The 18,858-nt window shown below is 39.8% G+C and overlaps 1 protein-coding gene across 1 annotated transcript in view; it reads left to right on the top strand.

Annotated features, from left to right (window-relative positions):
* The window catches only part of Bltp3a (bridge-like lipid transfer protein family member 3A), a 70,885-nt gene that overhangs the window by 10,863 nt on the left and 41,164 nt on the right, over nt 1-18,858 (top strand). Inside the window, exons 2-4 of the mRNA XM_076858871.1 lie at nt 14,174-14,336; nt 14,438-14,476; nt 15,149-15,240. Coding sequence (XP_076714986.1) covers nt 14,174-14,336; nt 14,438-14,476; nt 15,149-15,240 — 294 coding nt within the window. The remainder of the gene's footprint in view (nt 1-14,173; nt 14,337-14,437; nt 14,477-15,148; nt 15,241-18,858) is intronic.

Raw genomic sequence — 18,858 nt, 5'->3', positions numbered from 1 at the left:
TTTTCTTAGAAAATAATTTTCCTGGGGCTGGGGTTGTAGCTCAGTGGTAGAGTACTTGCCTGCATGTGAGGCCCTGGGTTCGATCCTCAGCACCACATAAAAATAAATAAATAAAGTTATTGTGTCCATCTACAATTAAAAAGAATAAAGGGAAAATTATTTTTTTTAATTTGACTTTCTTTGAAATTGTGTGTAAGTAGGTTATATATAAAACTCATTTCTTATGGTAAAAGAGGCACTGTAGAATAATTGTTTAAGAAAAAAAAAATTGCCAGGTGCAGTACTGCATGAATCTCAATAATCTCAGTGACTCTGGAGGCTGAAACAGTAAGTTCAAGGCCACCAAGACCTTCAGCAATTTAGCAAGACTCTGTCTCAAAACAAAAAATAAAAAGAACTGGGGATGTAGCTCAGAGGTAAAGCAACCCTGGGTTTAATTCCCAGTATTAAAATTAAAAAAAGAAAAGAAAAAGGAATTGAGGGAATTGAGTTTGTTAGGGTTGAAAACCACTTAGTGTGAAAGTTCTTTCCTTCTCTTCCTCGCTTCCTGCCTTTTTCTTTTGGGGATTCAGTTCAGGGCCTCACCTCATGCTTATTAGGCACATGCTCTACCACTGAGCTACATCCTCAGCCCTGAAATTTCTTTTATATGAAATCTTGAAACATCTACAGTGTGTTACTCCTTTTTGTTCCTTTTCCTCCTCTGGAGGTCCCACTTCTCATACCAGCTGTTCTGATTGGTCTCTCAGCATTCTGCTACCATGTGTGCACACCTGCCCTCAGGTGTGCATCAGCTGTTCTCCCCCGCTCCCCCCCCCCTTTTTTTTCCCAGGGCCTAGGGCTTATCTCAGGGCCTTGTGCTTTGCCACTGAGCTACATCCCAACCCCTGATTCTTTCACTTTCTAATCGGAATTTGCAATTCTTTAAGACATATAAGATTTCAGCTAAGAAAAGGGGAAGAGAGGGCTGGCAGTGGCAGAGCACTTGCCTACCATGTGTGAGGTACTGGGTTCAATCCTCAGCACCATGTAAAAATAAATAAAGGTATTGTGTCCATATACAACTAAAAATATTTAAAAAAAAAAAAGAAAAGAGGAAGAGAACATATTTTGTTTTTTGATGTTTTGGGAGCACTCAACCACTGAGCCACATCCCCAGCCTTGTTTTGAATTTTATTTAGAGACAGGGTTTCACTGAATTGCTTAGTGTCTTGAAGTTGCTGAGTCTGGCTTTGAACTCGCAATCCTTCTGCCTCAGCCTCCTGAGCTTCTAGGATTATAGGCATGTACCCCTGCGCCCAGTGAGACCATATTTTGGAGCAGGAATGATACCAAATAAAAGACTGGCTTTAATTTAGAATATGTCCTACAGGGTGAGCTCCCCTAAGCTACGATTAACTTAAAAACTTCGAAATCTATAGATACTCTGAAAGTTTGCTTATGTTTCCCCCCAAATTATTATTTTTTGTGGTACTGGGAATTGAACCCAGGGCCTCACGTAAGCTAGGCAAGCACTGAGCTACAACTGTAGCCCATTTTAATTTTATTTTGAGTTAGGGTGTTGGTAAGTTGCCCAGGCTGACCTTGAACTTGCAATTCTCCTGCCTTAGGCTTCCACGTAGCTGGGGTTACAGGCATACTTCATTATGCTTGCCCCTCCCCACCTTTTTTTTTTTTTTTTTTTTACCAAAAAATACTTTTCACTGGACTCAGTGGTGGAATAGTATGTGCAAGGCCCTGGGTTGCATTTCCATATAACACACACATATATATACACAGAAAGAAAGAGCTATTTTTTGTTACTGATATAAAAGGATTATACATATTTATGAGGGCATAGTGTGACCAAAATAGTTTCTGTTGTGGTGGTAGTGGGGATGAGGCAGGGGTCTGATAGCAGCTTGTGGTATGTATGAGTCATGTGAATGTTAGAGAGTTCTAATATGTAGAAAATCCACATAAGGAGGAAATGAGTTCGCCCAGGCTGAATGCCTCTGGTCATCTGGTTTAGGTGTTTTCCCAGGCAGTGCTGAAAATATGCATTTCCTTTTTTCTCAGCAGAAACTCCTTCCTTCCTCTCCTCTTTCCTTCCTTGGACTTTAGTTCAGAAACACATTTCATCTGAGAAAATGTTTTGGCAGAGGTTGATAGGAAGTAAGAGGCCGGGAATGAACCATAGCTTATCTTTTATGCTGAAGTTCAGCAGAGTCCTTCACTGTTTTCCGTCTTTTTGGCTGTGGCTCCTTAATCCTCTGACCTTAGTAAGAGAAGTTCCTCAGCCTCTTTGAGGAAGGTTTGCTGCAGGAAGGTTGGATGGACAGTTGCAAGTGGTATGACAGCCTTTCTCAGATGCTTGGGACAGGGAATTCAGGGAGTCTGGCTGGACCCAGACCCTGAGCTGCTGTGAGGACTCTTTTTTTTTCCTTCTCCAGAGCACCCTTCATAAAGTCTCCGTTTTTGAGATTATTTGTTAATTTCTTCAGCAAACTTTTATTGTCCACTTGCATTGTGTGCCAAGTGCCAGGCACTCCAATGAGACAAGGTTTCTGTTTAGGAACCTAACTGCCAATAGACCTGTAGCCAGTGAGCTCAGTAGAACATTAGGACGGATCTCTGGAGCTGGAGGCCAGGCTCACAGATGTGGGAGAATGATGGTACCAGGCAGGGCGAGTTGCACGAACAGTGGCACACAGTTGAGAAGGGGCAGGATGTAGTTAGGAGGCCGCATATAACTGTGTGTCGTTAGAATGTATGGTGGAGGGTGGACATAGTTAGAAGTGATATTGGAAGGATAGAGGGGAGCTGGTTCATAGAGGCCTTTTGTTTTGTTCCAAGGCATCTGGACAGTGCTCAGTTGTTCTTTGTTGCTTTCAGTTGCTACTGCCTTCGACCTGGGTCTGAGGCAAGCTGGAACCTTTCCAAACCTCTACACCTTGTGTTGACTTTGTAAAAATCAGGGAGATGGCGTTATATACAACTATAATGTACCAATAAAAAATGTGGGAAGGGCTGGGAATGTGGCTCAAGTGGTAGCGCGCTCGCCTGGCATGTGTGCGGCCCGGGTTCGATCCTCAGCACCACATACAAACAAAGATGTTGTGTCCGCCGAAAACTAAAAAATAAATATTAAAAAATCTCTCTCTCTCTCTCTTAAAAAAAAATGTGGGAAAAAATCAAGTTAAGGCTAAGTTCTTGAGCCAGATTGCTAGATTTTGAATTCTAGCTCTGTTAGTTACTAGCTCTGTGACCTTGGGCAAGTTAACCTTTCTGTGCCTTGGTGTCTTCATCGTAAAATGAGGCTAATATATCATAGGGTCATTAGAGAAATACATGAAAAATGACTGGGCAAAAAATGGCGGTACACAGCCTGTAATCTCAGCTACTTGGGAGGCTGAGGCAGGAGGATCATAAGTTTGAGGACAGTTTTGGAAATTTAGTGAGTCCTTGTCTCAAAAAAAAATTAGGGCTGGGATTGTAGCTGGGTTCAGTGCTTAGTACCACACACATAAAAGAAGTATAAAGTGGACTGGGCTGTATGTAGCTCAGTGGCAGAGTGCATGCAGTCAGTCCCAACATTAAAAACTAAGCAAGTATGAAGTATTTAAAACAATGTTTCGTTTGTTTGTTTTTTGTTGGTGTTTTTTGGTACTGGGGATTGAACTCGGGGAAACTTAACCATTAAGATATATCTCTAGCCCTTTTTTGAATTTTATTTAGAGAAAGGGTCGCACTGAATTGCTTAGGGCCTCACTAAGTTGCTAAGGCTGGCTTTGAACTCACGATCCAGTTGCCTCAGCCTTCCAAGCTGCTAGGATTACAGGTATGCGCCACTTGGCCTGGCTTAAAAACAATGTTTGGAATAAAGTGAGCAATTATTAAATTTAGCTGTTATTTAAAAAATATTTTTTGTTCTGAGTAGTAAAATTTTTCATATTTCTTATTTCAGTTTTATTATTAAAATTCTGGGCAGCTTTTAGAATATACTGATTTTTGCCTCTCTCCTTTTAACACTTTGCGCCTTCTAATTATCTTTAATGGGAAAACTGTGCTTTTTACCTCAGCCTTACAGAGATATTTGTTTTCCTGTTTATATAAGACCCTCTTAACATGGTTTTGACATGTTGGGCTAGTGAGACATATTACAGTTGGTTTGCGATGTGTGAAAGAGAGGGATTATTGGATGTATCCTTTAGTTCATTCTACCTCTTTGGCAATTATCATTTATTGGTTTTGAGTTGTTATCAACTCATTCAATAAACATTAATTGAGCATCCTTATCCTAGACTTTATGCTGGCACAGACTCAATGACACAGTTCAAGCCCTTAAGAATCTTATACCCTTTAGGGTTAGAGACCTTTTCCTTTTTTTTTTTTTTTCCCCAATTTCCTCATCTTTTTAAAATTAAATTATTTATTTATTCTAATTTGTTATATACAATGGCAGAGTGCAATTCATATTACACATGTATGCTCATTTTTTTTGGGGGGGGTACCAGGATTTGAACTTGGGGGGCACTTGACTACTAAGCCACTTCCCCAGCTCTAGTTGGTATTTTTATTTAGAGACAGACTCTCACTACACTGAGTTGCTTAGCACCTTGCCGTTATTAAGTCTGGCTTTGAACTCACCATCCTCCTGCCTCAGCCTCCTAAGCTGCTGGGATTCATGCGCCACTGTGCCTGGCATGAATGCTCATTTTGAGCTGTTTTTGTCTCTTTGGGTTTTTTGTTCTGTTTTGTTTTGAGATAGGATTTCACTGTGTTGCTAAGGTTGGCCTTGAACTTGTAGGCTCAAGTGATTCTTCCTCCTCAGTCTCCCAAGTAACTGGGACCACAGTATTCACCACCATACCTGACATTTTTGTCTCTTAAAATAAGTATTCATTTTATTTATAGTTAGGTTTTCCTCAGAAATTAAGGATGGCCTCAGTTTCCTCCTTGGGCAGTTTTTAAAATTCAGATAATCTATATGTTTCACTTCTCTAAATAGCTGTTTGAGATATGTGATGAAGAAATACCAATTCTTATTCAATAGTGAATTACCAGCAATGCCTGCTAGTGGAATAGATCTTCCTATTTTGAGGGTTAACAAATGTATTTTTGCTTTGGATAATCCAGAACCTGCATGAAGCTTTTAAAAGTAGAAATCTAATAATCTGATTTCACCAACTGTCCTTAACCTAAGTTTTGGAATTGCCAAGAAACTGAAGTAAAAGAAATTAAGGGGAATATATTAGTATGACAAGAAATATTTTTGATAAAGTAAGATATGCCAAAATTTGGGTCATGAGGTACAGTCCCTTCAGGACCTGTGTAGGGAGAGAAGCTGGCACCTGGTCACGTGGGAGCTGAATGGACAAAGAATTATTCGAGGAGAGAAGGCTGCAGGCAGCTGTGAGTTAGTCACTGAGGAACTCTAAGTCTTAAATGTAGAATGATCAGTGAAAGGCTATCTAGTTAGGTGGATAGGATATTGTAGCCCTAATTCTAGGTGGTGGTTAAATACATAACTGTAAATTAGATGAGGAGACCACAGGTACAGCCTTTACACTAGGAGGCCAGATTGCAAGTATTCAGTTCCAAGAAACAAGACTGGCTCCCACTAAGATGTTACAGCTGCAGCTAAACAGGATAGGTGTTAGAAAGGCTACAGTTTTAGAGGTGGGAACTGGAGTGTTCAGCAGGGTTACTGTTGAGAATTAAGGAAAGAGGACCTCTACAGAATCCTTGTTCTGTTGATTGGCCCAGTAGTGAGTGGTGGGGTAAATGAGAGTGTGGCGAGTCATGAACTGAACTGCTCCAATGGTGGGATTGTATGCAGTCAGTTACAGGTAAAAGTATGATCCAATATGACGTCTATGAAAGAAAATTTGGTAGTATCTGTCAAAATGTAAAATGTTAAGCTTCCATTTCTATGAATCTTTCCTATAGAACAAACAAATGAGAAAACTGATGATACTTTTTAATGTACAAGTGTACTACTAATAAAATCCTTGTACAGACTTTATTAAGTAAATTATAGCGCATCCGTAAAGGAATGTAAGGGATCTTAGCTTGAGGATAACTTTCCAATTCTTGAAAAGCATTAAAAGATTAATAATATATAAATGTTAATGAAAAGTAAAAACAAGTTTTAGAAGGATATATGTGGAATAATTCTATTTGATACATCTGTCTAGATATATAGTTTTTTTTTGGGGGGGTGGGGGGTTGCTGGGGATTGAAACCAGGACAGCTAAATTCCCAGTTATTTAATTTTTTTTTCATTTTGAGACACTGTCATGCTAAGTTGCTGAGGCTTCGAACTTCTGATCCTCCTGCCTTAGCCTCCTGAGTCATTGGGATTACAGGTGTGAGCCATTGTGCCAAGCTTGTAATTACTTCTGTGTATTGGAAACTATCGTTTCTTTTTAGGCCTCTTTATATTGTTTAACTTTTATAATAAACATCTCACCAGTAGACCAAGAGGATAACTTGTATAATTTCTTTTTTTTAATCTTTTTTTATTAATTTTTATGTGGTATTGAGGATCAAACCCATTGCCTCACATGTGCAAGGCAGGTGCTCTACCACTGAGCTATAGCTCCAGCCCAGACTTTACATTTCTTTCTTTCTTTCTTTCTTTCCTTTCTTTTTTGTGCTGGGGATTGAATCCAGGGCCTTGCACATGCTAAGCATGCTCTTTACCACTGAACCACACTCCTGGACCCCTCTTAGGAGTCCTCCCTCCTCACCTTTGTTTCTGATGTGCCCATCTATCATGCTGTTCTGAGAGGGTGCATTTATGCACATGTGGTCATATGTGTTTTTGGTAACTCATGTTATAATTGCCTCTTAGAGAAAGACTTAAAATCAATTAAATCTAATAGGAAAGGATCTACTATGAATTGGAGCCTATCTTGTATCAAGCTGCCCTTCTCTCAGATAACTGTTTTGAATTCTGGGTAATATGTTAAAAAAAAAAAACTACTTGAAGATGTTGGAAAGTGATCATATCAGGCATAAAGTGACAGGGAACTTGAAAGATGAGAACTGTTGTGTAAGATTCTTATTTGTATTGTTGTTTTGCCCAAGGGTCTTTGGCAATTTGCATGGTGATGGTGCTAGCACTCAAGCAAAAGTCCACAGTCTTACTCACTGGAGGGGTCAGGGGATGAAGTTTAGGGTTAAAGAACAGCTGGAAAAAGGAGGGGGAAGTCTCAAGAGGAGGATATAGCAGAACAGGGAGCTCTAAAGTTTGCTTCTAAACTCTGTCCAAATCCTGATACGTATGGGGGAAAGACTTCATGGAACCTAGAAAAAGCAATAGTTGTACACAGTGGTACATGTCTGTACTATAATTCCAGCAACTTGAGAGACTGAGGCAGGAGGAGCACAAGTTCTAAGCCAGCCTTAGTAACTTAGTGAATCCCTAAGCAACTTAATGGGATCCTTCTCAAAATAAAAATTAAAAAGGGCTGGGGATGTTGCTCAGTGATAAAGTGCTCTTAGGTTCAATCCCCAGCAGCCCCCTTGAAAGAAGAAGGAGGGCCGGGGAGGAGGAGGAGTAGTTTGCATTTTTCAACTATTCCTCCTCTCCACCCCCCTCCCCAGGTATGCTTTACCACTGAGCTTAAATTGTTTTGTTTTTTGAATTTTGAGACAGGTCTAAGACCTGTGTTTTGTGAACTTGTTTTATGTCACAAGTTCAAAGCCAGCCTCGGCAACTTATCAAGGCCCTGAGCAACTTAACAAGACCCTGTCTCAAAATATACGAAGGGCTGGGGATGTGGCTCAGTGGTTAAGCACCCCTGGGTTCAATCACTGGTATCTAAAAAAACAAGCAAACAAACCAAAACCCTACGGTAATGGGAATAGTGTGATATTTGCATAAATATATAGTAGATCAGATAAACTAAATAGTTCAGAAATGAGCCAGTGTATATAAATTGCACCTCAAACGGCACAAAACCTGTTTAAAAACCCGACATTGTGAAGAACAAACAAAAATCTAGACATTTTCTCCTAAGAAAGGCATATATAATCTGTTCCTGCAGAAGTTTTGAGAATGAAACCAATTAGAGCAAAGCACCAAGAGTGAGTGGCATGTTCTGTCCGATTATTTGGGAATGGAGCAGTGTTAGTGACATTAGTGATTTTGTTTGGTTTGGATGATGCAGGGGATCTTTCTGTCTAAACCAGATGCTTCAGAGTTGTGTTTTGTCTTTGCTTAAAGATAGCTTATGTTGTGGCTGAACAGTAAAAATACTTTGATCTAGATTTCCTTAAGAAGCAGTTTAATCTTATCCTCCTTGACTTAGAAGTCAAGGCCTGGGCTGTGATCACCTCAGGACAAAGGTTACTGAAGGAAGCAAAGTGGTTTGTGGACCTTTTTATTTTTGGTTTGTGGCGTTATGGATTTAATTCACAGGTATTTTACCTCTGAGCTATATTCCCAGTCCTGTTTTTAATTTTGAGTCAGAGTCTCACTAAGTTGCTGAGGCTGGCCTCCAACTTGTGATCCTCCTGCTTCAGCCTCTGAATTGACTGGGATTAAAGACATGTGCCACCATGCCCAGACCTTTTTAAATTTTTTCTATGAGAGTTCAATTTCTATGAGACTGATTATTTTAATTTGCCCTATGATTAGTAATGAAGGTTATGAATTAATGGGGGCAAGATAGTGAGAGAGTTGATTGAATTCTGGGTCAAGTCCCTTTTCTGTCATTTAGAGTCCCATGTTTACAGCTGTCTGACTATGAGTCTTGGGCAAGCCATTTAACTCTGACCATTTGTTTTCCTCATTTGCAAATTATAGATTTGGAACAAATGAATATTTTAAATCCCTTCTAGCTCTGAAATTCTGAAAATCTGCAAATTCTCAATGTTAGGAAGTATGCCTGAGAGCCTTTCTCTGTTGTCTCTTTGGCAGATTGCAATCCTCTGGCAGAGATGAATCTTGATCAAAATCTGTTTTTCCAGTTTGATTTCATCTTAGTTTCTTTACTTCGTAACAGTAACAGATGGCCAGGAAATGTTTTCCCACATACTTGAAGTGGAATAAATAGCAGGCTGCCTTTAGCCTTTTTAGCCACCCTTGGACTGACTGATATCATCCTCGATTAGGAATATAAATGCTGAATAATGTTTGTGCCAGGGACCATGATTCTTCTCAAGAATTTAATATCTTAAGCTGGGTGAGGTGGCGCGCTCCTGTAATCCCAGTGGTTGGGAGGCTGAGGCAGGAGGATCACGAGTTCAAAGTCAGCCTCACAAAAGCAAGGCGCCTAAGCAACTCAGTGAGACTCTGTCTTTAAATAAAATACAAAAAACAGGGGTGGGGGTGTGTCTCAGTGGCTGAGTGCCCCTGATTTTAATCCCTGATTACCCCTCTCCCCTGAAAAAGAATTCAATATCCTCTTGGTACTTGTAAATTTAACTTGGACTGTTGAAGATGGTTTGGAATAGCTGGTTTCTTTGTCACATTGCTGCAGTTTAATCTTAACCTCCAAAATGGGCAGAGAGTTTGAATGATTGCTCCCTGCTTAGGTGATGAGAGAACTGAAATTTGGGCTTGTATAATTCTCAGCAGTTTTTTCCTTGGATCAGCAAACTTCTATAATTGCCCCTTGGATTATCTTTTTAAGCCTATTCTTTGCTGTTGTTACAAAATTCAGGCAAAATAAGTTAAAGGATTTTTCATTTTTCTGGTGCCAGGGATTGAAACCAGGGCCTCAAATATGTAGGTGAATGCTTAATGATTGAAGTACACTCCCAGCTACAATTAAGGAATTCTTTTTTTAAAATTAATTAATTTATTTTAATTTGGTATATATGACAGCAGAATGCATTTTGATTCATTGTACACAATTGCAGCACAACTTTTCATTTCTCTGATTGATGTAGCGCCGCACCATATGTGCAGTTATACACGTACCTAGGCTAGTAATATCCATCTCATTCCACCATCTTTCCTGCCCCCATGCCCCCTCTCCTCCTCCTCCCTCCCCTCTGCCCAATCAAAGTTCCTCCATTTTTCCCCTGCCTACCACCACCCCCATTATGGATCAGCATCCACTTATCAGAGAGAACATTTGTCCTTTGGTTATTTGGGATTGGTTTACTTCACTTAGCATAATATTCTCCGACTTAATCCATTTATCTGCAAATGCCATAATTTTATTCTTTTTTAATGCTGAGTGATATTCCATTGTGTATATATACCACAGTTTCTTTATCCATTCACCTATTGAAGGGCGTCTAGGTTGGTTCCACAGTTTAGCTATTGTGAATAGAGCTGCTATAAACATTGATGTGGCTGTGTCACTTTAGTATGCTAGTTTAAAGTCTTTTGAGTATAGACCAAGGAGTGGGATAGCTGGGTCAAATTGTTCCATTCCAAGTTTTCTAAGGAATCGCCAAACTGCTTTCCAGAGTGGTTGCACCAATTTGCAGTCCCCCCAGCAATGTATGAGTGTGCCTTTTCCTCCACATCCTCGCCAACATTTTGTTTGTATTCTTGATAACTGCCATTCTGACTGGTGTGAGATGAAATCTTAGTTTTGATTTGCATTTTTCTAATTACTAGATATGTTGAACATTTTTTCATATATTTGTTGATTGATTGTATATCTTCTTCTGAGAAGTGTCTGTTCAGCTTCGTAGCCCATTTATTGATTGAGTTGTTAGTTTTTTTGGTGTTAAGTTTTTTGAGTTTTTTATATATCCTGGAGATTGGTGCTCTATCTGATGTGCATGTGGCAAAAATTTGCTCCCCAAATGTCGGCTGTTCACCTCATTGATTGCTTCTTTTTCTGAGAAGAAGCTTTTTAGTTTGAATCCATCCTATTTATTAATTGTTGATTTTATTTCTTGTGCTTTAGGAGTCTTGTTAAAGAAGTTGGGGCCTAATCCGACGTGATGAAGATTTGGGCGTACTTTTTCCTCTATTAGGCACAGGGTCTCTGGTCAAATTCCTAGGTCCTTGATCCACTTTGAGTAGAGTTTTGTGCATGGTGAGAGACAGGGATTTAGTCTCATTTTGCTGCATATGGATTTCCAGTTCTCCCAGCACCATTTGTTGAAGAGGCTCTCTTTTCTCCAGTGTATGTTTTTGGTGCCTTTGTCTGGTATGAGATAACTGTATTTCTGTGGGTTTGTCTCTGTGTTCTCCATTCTGTACCATTTGTCTGCATGTCTATTTTGGTGCTAGGAATTCCTTTTTTTTTTTTTTTTTTTTTTTTAAAGATTTTTGTAGTTGTAGATGGACAGAATGCCTCTGTTTTGTTTATTTTTATGTGGTGCTAAAGATCGAACCCAGTGCCTTACACATGCTAGGCAAGTGCTCTGCTACTGAGCTACAGCTTCAGCTCCCCAGGAATTCTTTTTTTATTTTTATTTTCAGAGAGAGAGAGAGAGAGAGAGAGAGAGAGAGAGAGAGAGAGAGAGAATTTTTTAATATTTATATTTTAGTTTTCGGCGGACACAACATCTTTGTTTGTATGTGGTGCTGAGGATTGAACCCGGGCCGCAGCATGCCAGGTGAGCGCGCTACCGCTTGAGACACATCCCCAGCCCTCCCCAGGAATTCTTAACTGAAGAATTTTTTGAGACACTAATAAGGTGGTATCCATTTTTCATTGAATTCTAAAAATAAATTGGTCAGTTAAAAAGCAGATATAGTCAAGTGCTGCATACCAACATTTTGGTCAATGAGCAACCACATCTATGGAGGTGTAGTATCTAGGTTTGTGTAAGTACAGTCTGATGTTGGCGCAATGACAGAATTGCCTAATGATGTATTGTTCAGAACTGACACATGACTGGAAACGTCACTAAACAGGAAAACAAGTCTATGGTGGTCCGACAGACAGACATGTACTATGAGCCATCTTAGAGTGGACTTGGAAAAGTCCTGGAGGTTTAGCACTCTTTAGCTTTTAGTATTTATCATCTACCTGATGGCATGGCACCCCCTGTGGTCTGTTGTTTGCATCTTGGTAGAGACTTGGTGTCAGCCCTGGTGTACTTAGGAAAGATTTTATTATTTGATTGGGTTGGTAAAGTGCAGAAAGGTTTTTGATAGCATTACATTATGACTCTAAAAAAATTTTTTTTTTGAGGTTTATCCTTCTTACATGGGTTAAGCAGACCATGGTTGATTGTAAAAGGGAAAAGATGTCCTCCAACCATTTCTGAGACATCTTATAAATTTATTCTGTGGCAGGTTTGTTTTGGAAGGGAGTATTCATACTGTTAGAGCAGATGCTTGTAGAAGCCAATGCCAGTGAGCTGTCCCGAGTTCATATTGTGATTACCTCATCCTGCCTATCACTTGGGGCAAATTCACAGCTGAGCCTCATACTCTTCCTTTGTATAATGGGGATAATAATTTCTGCCTCATATGGGGTATTGTAAAGATTCATTGAGATAATATTAATAAAGAACCTTCCTTTTGTACCTGGTACAAAGTATAGTGTCATCATTATTAGCAGTTTGGTTCTGTTTGGTCCAGGTCAGGTGAGGAGGCTTTCTCACACTTGTGAAATAGAAAATAAAAATGACATTTTAAAAAATATTTTTTATTGTTAAGGGACGTTTATTTATTTATTTTTTATTTGTTTGTATGTGGTGCTGAGAATCGAACCCAGTGCCCCAGGCATGCCAGGCAAGCACGCTACCACTGAGCCACAACCCCAGCCCTAAAAATGACATTTTTTGAGGCTGAGGATGTGGCTAAATTGTAGAGTGCTTGCTTAGTATGCATGTTGCCCTGGATTTAATCCTCCACACTGTAAAACAAAACAAAACAAACCCCACAAATATTTAAAGTTGTTGTGATCATCTAAATAAAGATGTTAAATCAGCATTCTTATGGTCCAGGTAGAGTAAAATGAGAAGAAGTTAGGAGGGAAGACTTACTGTGGGTTATTCATGACCAGGCAATTGACCTATAGTTTCCCATGCAGTCCACGGTCATGTCGATGGCACTATTAGGGCGCATACAGTTCAGCAGCTTTCCTCTGCCCTCTGTATTTCCTTCACATTAGCCCCTCGGCTCAGGGGCTTGATGAGAGTCAGGATCAGTCCCTTCGGGAAGACTACAGGTGATAGTTTGATCTTTGATCACATCAGTAATGGTGTATGTAAGCATCAGGGATTTTATTTTACCCTGCTTAATAAGCCAATGATTAGCCAGCTACTATTTTGTACTGCATAGAACTTCTTCTGTTGCTTCAGGTAGTATTAGAAAACAATGGTTCACTTTCTGAGATATCCTAATCTTCTGTTCTCCTGTCTCTACTTTTTTTTGGCTTATCTCTTCTTCCTTTTCTTTTTCTCCCCATTCCCTTCCCTCCACTCCCCTTCCTGCTCCTCACCTCCTCTTTCTTTTGTACTGGAGATTGACCCCCAGGGTCATTCTACCATGGAGTTATAGTCCCTTTTTATTTTTTTGAGGCAAGGTCTCACTAAGTTGCCCAGACTAGCCTCAGAATTGCTATCCTCTTGCCTCAGCCTCCTGAGTAGGGATTAGGGCCATGCATTTCTGTTATCCCTAACTTGCTCGATTTTGATTCTTTTCTGTGTAGGAATCTTGCCTAGGAAGGAGCTTTGGAAGGTTAATTTCATGAGTTTCTAGGACTGCAGTGTCCCAGAGTCTTACTGGAGACCCTTTGTGGTAGACAAAACCCCTCCCAGTTTGTTTTTCTGATTTTCGTTTAATACTGGTTGGCTATCTTGGAATTTCTATGTTCCCAGGCTTGTCAGGCTTCCCTCTATTTGTCTGACAGCTGCATGTACACTCATGTCAAATGAGTGCTGATGTTTTTACCAAACTGTAGCACATGAGGATTTATAAGGATACTTTATCTTCTAGTTTTCTTGTAAATGTCATCCATGATCCTTCTGTGCTGCTGTTTAGTTGTTCTATTTTTATGTGGAGATTCAGAAATATCAAAATAGTGGCTTGCCATTGCTACAGGCATTTCCCCAGCGTCCCCACAGTAGGATTGAATAGGACGACAGGATGATAGATCTCACCTAAAATCTTACATGGTGTAGAGACAGTGTGGTCATTAGTCAATATTTGTTCTTGAACTTTCTCTTTACTCTAAATTCAGAAGTGTTAGTGATTATGATGTTCATTTAGCAGATTCTCATGGACATAATAGCTTCTTGTAATTACTCTTTTCAGGTTCACTAAGAATCTTTCCCCGGACAAAATCAACTTGAGCACCCTGAAGGGGGAGGGTCAGCTCACCAACCTGGAGCTGGATGAAGAGGTTCTACAGAATGTGCTGGAACTGCCCACATGGTTAGCCATCACTCGGGTCTACTGCAACAGGGCCTCCATCCGGGTGAGAACAGGGGTCAGAGTGCTGCTGCTGCCCTTGGCCAGTAGGCCTGCCTTCTCGAAGGGCAGCTCCCACATCCCTGAGCTTTTGCTTTCCTCTTTCAGATCCAGTGGACAAAGTTGAAGACACACCCAATTTGCTTGGTAATGGCCTTTCTTGATTTCGAGTAATCAAATGGGGATGGCTAGGGTAGTCTTTCAAAAGATAGGAGAGAAGATGAGGAAGAATCCTGATAGGCTGACCCTTTTGGGAGTAGTAGGTACTTATTTATGGCCCTGTGAGCTTCTCTCTGAGACAGAGTGATGATTGTTTCCTGGCTTATCCTGGAACTGCTGAGCAGGGTAAGAATCAGCATTGAGACTCATAAGCCCCTTGAGGTATTACCCGCCCTGCCAGATTTGGGGTCTGAACTTAGGGGCACTCTGCCACTAAGCTATGTCCTCAGTCCTTTTTTTAATTTTATTTGAGGCAAATTTTTACAGGTTGCTCAGGCCAGGAAGGAATTCTTCCATCTTGGGCGTGTCAGATGCCCTTTTGTTTCCCTACTGTGTTGATCTTCCTGCCTCATCTCCCTGAGCAGCTGGGATTACAGGTGTGTTCCAACACCCCTGGCTACTATTATTATTATTTAAAATAATAATTTTTGCTGCTTGTGATTTATCCTTAGACTTCCCTGTTTTCCCTTGGAATCCTGACAGGGAAAGTTAGGAGTTCAGTTTCTGTTGACTTTTGGGTGATTATCAGCACGAAGTCTGCTGTCTTATGTGCTGTGTGGTTTTGTGCACGTGCTTAGCTCTGCATGGCTTTTATTCCAGTGTCTGGATAAGGTAGAGGTGGAGATGAAGACGTGCGAGGAGCCTCGGCCCCCCAATGGACAGTCTCCCATTGCCCTTGCTTCAGGACAGAGGTTAGTTGCTTTGAGCCCTGTTATTTCCAACATATATACTGCTCCAGATTGCCTTTGTAGTTAAAAAATAAATTGTTTTTGTTATAGAATTTTTCAAATGTACACTAACATGGAGAATAGTGTAATGAATTTCTATGTACCTAATGTCAGCGGTTACCAACACTTTGCTATTCTTTTTTCATCTTTCTTCTGCCACTTTGCTTGTGTGCGCTGTAGTACTTGAAAACAAATCTCTGACATGTGATTCCACCTGTAAATATTCTATATCATATGTCTTTAATAGACAAATATTGGCAAAAAAATACAATTTTCACATTTAGTAGAATAAACAAGAATTCTTTAATATCACCTAATATCTATTTCATAATCAATTTATCTCTGTTTTTTTTTTTTTTTTTGGACTAAATGGGTAGAGTGCTTACCTAGCATGTGCAAGTCCCTAGGTCCCTAGGTTTAATCCTCAGCACTGCAGAACATTCCCCCCACCATCCCCCATACATTTTTTTAAAATTATTTTTTTAGTTGTAGTTGGACACAATACTTTTATTTATTTATTTTTATGTGGTGCTGAGGATTGAACCCAGGGTCCCGTACATGCTAGGCAAGCGCTCTACCACTGAGCCACAGCCTCAGCCCCACACATACATTTTTTAACAGTACAATGTAGATCAAAACAGATCCACACATTACATTACATTTGGGTCACATGCTTTTTAAAAAACCTTTTAATGTACTGTCTCCCTCCAACACACACCCCCCCTTTTTTTTTTCAGTGCTGTGAATTAGACCCAGGGTCTCCTGCACGCTAAGCTAGTATTCTACCACCAAGGCTCACCCCTAGCACTCAACTATGGAGCTACATTCCTAGCCTTTTTAAATATTTTTTTTCTTTTTTTTTTAGAGAGAGAGAGAGAGAGTTTTTTAATATTTATTTTTTAGTTTTCGGTGGTTACAACATCTTTATTTTATTTTTTATGTGGTGCTGAGATTGAACCCAGCACCCTGCACATGCCAGGCAAGCGCGCTACTGCTTAAGCCACATCCCCAGCCCACCTTTTTTAATTTTGAGACAGGATCTCACTTAAGTTGCCCATGCTGGCCTCAAAGTTGAGGTCCTCTTGATTCAGCCTCCTGAGTAGCTAGGAATACAAGTGTGTGCCTGAAGGCAAGTTTTCTGCTGCTTCTTCTTTTTTTTTTTTTTCCCTTAGTTGTAGTTGGACACAATACCTTATTTTGTTTATTTATTTTTATGTGGTGCTGAGGATCGAACACATAGCTTCGCATGTGCTAGGCGAGTGATCTACCATTGAGCCACAACCCCAGTCCCAAGTTTTCTGCTTCTTATGAGGACAACCATCATTGGGTTATAACCCGCGCTAATCTTATTCATCTTTAAAAAAAATTTTTTGTAGTCGTAGATGGACAGCGTGCCTTTGTTTGTTTATTTATTTAAATATTTATTTTTTAGTTATAGGTAGACACAATATCTTTATTTTATTTTTCTGTGTGCTAACGATTGAATGCAGTGCCTCACGCGTGTCAGGCGAGTGCTGTACCTCTGAGCCACAACCCCAGCCCCTATTTGATTATTTTTATGTGGTGCTAAGGATGGAACCCAGTGCCTTACACATGCTAGGCAAGTACTCTGCTGCTGAGCTATAGCCCCAGCCCCTAGTATTCATCTTAACTTGATTATATCTGCAAAGACTCTGCACCACTGTGCCTGGCTATATATACACATATTTAAAAAAATTTTTTTTTAGATGTTGATGGACCTTAATTTATTCATTTATTATGTTGATGGACCTTTATTTTATTCATTTATTTATATGGATTGAACCCAGTACCTCACACATGCTAGGCAAGCGCTCTACCAACTTAGCCACAACCCCAGCCTGACACACACACACACACACACACAAGCACACATACACCTTTTCTTTTTTAAATTTTTTTTTTATTTACAGTTGAACACAATATCTTTATTTCTTTTATATGTGGTGCTTAGGATAGAACCTAGCGCCTCTCAAGTTAGGCGGGCGCTCTACTGCTAAGCCACAACCCCAACCCCACACACACGTCCTTTGATGTACCATTTTTTCTTTCTTTTTTTTTTTTTTTAATATTTTTTTAGTTGTAGTTGGACAAGGTGGCTTTGTTTTATTTATTTTTATGTGGTGCTGAGGATCGAACTCAGAGCCTTGCACATGCTAGACAAGTGCTGTACCTCTGAGCCACAACCCCAGCCTCCATTTATTCTTTATAGAAAATAATTTTTCTAATCCCTCATTTTGTATTTTGGCTGATTATCCTCAATGTATCATTGAAAATGTTTCTTGTTTAATCTGGTAGTTACATTTTAAGACTTTACCTGATCAAAACATCTTTTTCTTTGTAAGAATAATTCCAAGGGGTAAGGGATCTCCCTTGGTCCTCTTTTATATAGTAACTAATCCCATTGGTGAAGGCCTTACCACATGTCCTGATCACATTTCAAAGGTCCCATCTCCTAGAACCTTCAAGCATCAGGTCTCAGTGTATGATGAAGCCAGGGGACATGAACATTTAGACCATTGCACTGAGTCACAATCCACCGTGAACACACCACAACTTGTTTCTATCTTTGCTTGTTGATGGTTATTTTTATTTCTATTTTTTGGCTATTGTGAATAATGTGACTGTAAGCATTTGTATAGCAGTTTTTATGTGGTTATGTCTGTTATTTCTCTTTGGAAAATACTTAGGAATGGAATTGTTGGGTGCTATATTATTTAACTTTTTAAGAAAATGTTAAACTTTTCTGAATGATTTACCATTTTATATTCTTTTTACATCTTACATTATTTTTATACATTTTTACTTTTTTTAATCCCATTCTTAACATTTACTTTTTAAACAGATTTGTTGTATGTCACATCTTTATCTTTATAGTCATCATTATTTTTGATGCTCAGATGTCCTCCTATTCTAAGTGAGCTCCTATGTCCTGTGGAAAAGACCTCAGTAATCCTTCTGCGTTTAGAGAGAAAAAGATATTTCAGGCTTCTCTCGTATATCTTTGTCCCGGATTAGACGTTTCTCAGGGACCCCTGATTTATTTAGTGAGAAATGCTGTTGAGAGTCTCTTGTCTGGGCAAAATTGTGTTTATTGAATTGTCATTGCTTTAAGTCCATTTCAGTATTTGTATTAGAAAAGAGCAATTTTTAAGAAAGAGAAAAATACCCAGGGCAGTGGTAATGTCTGTAATCCCAGTGGCTCAGGAGGCTGAGGCAGGAGGATTGCAAATTCAAAGCCAGCCTCAGTAATTTAGCAAGGCCCTAACCAACTTATCGAGACTCTGTCTCAAAATAAAAACAAAAAAGAGTGGGGATGTGGCTCAGTAGTTAAGCACTCCTCGGTTCGGTCCCTAATACCCACCCCCCCACACACCAAAAATAAAAAAGAAGAGGAAGAAAAATAAGCTGGATGTGGTGGTGCTTGCCTGTAATTCCAGGAACTAGGGAGGCTGAGGCAGAAATGTTGAAAATTTAAGGTCAGCCTCAGCAGTTTAGTGAGGCCCTTAGCAACTTAGTGAAACCATGTCTCAAAAAGGCTTGGAGATGTGTTCAGTGGTTAAG

The sequence above is a fragment of the Callospermophilus lateralis genome, chromosome 6, assembly GCF_048772815.1.
Source record: "Callospermophilus lateralis isolate mCalLat2 chromosome 6, mCalLat2.hap1, whole genome shotgun sequence".
NCBI lineage: Eukaryota > Metazoa > Chordata > Mammalia > Rodentia > Sciuridae > Callospermophilus > Callospermophilus lateralis.
The sequence above is the reverse complement of the archived record's forward strand: the minus strand, read 5'-3'. Positions and strand labels throughout refer to the sequence as shown.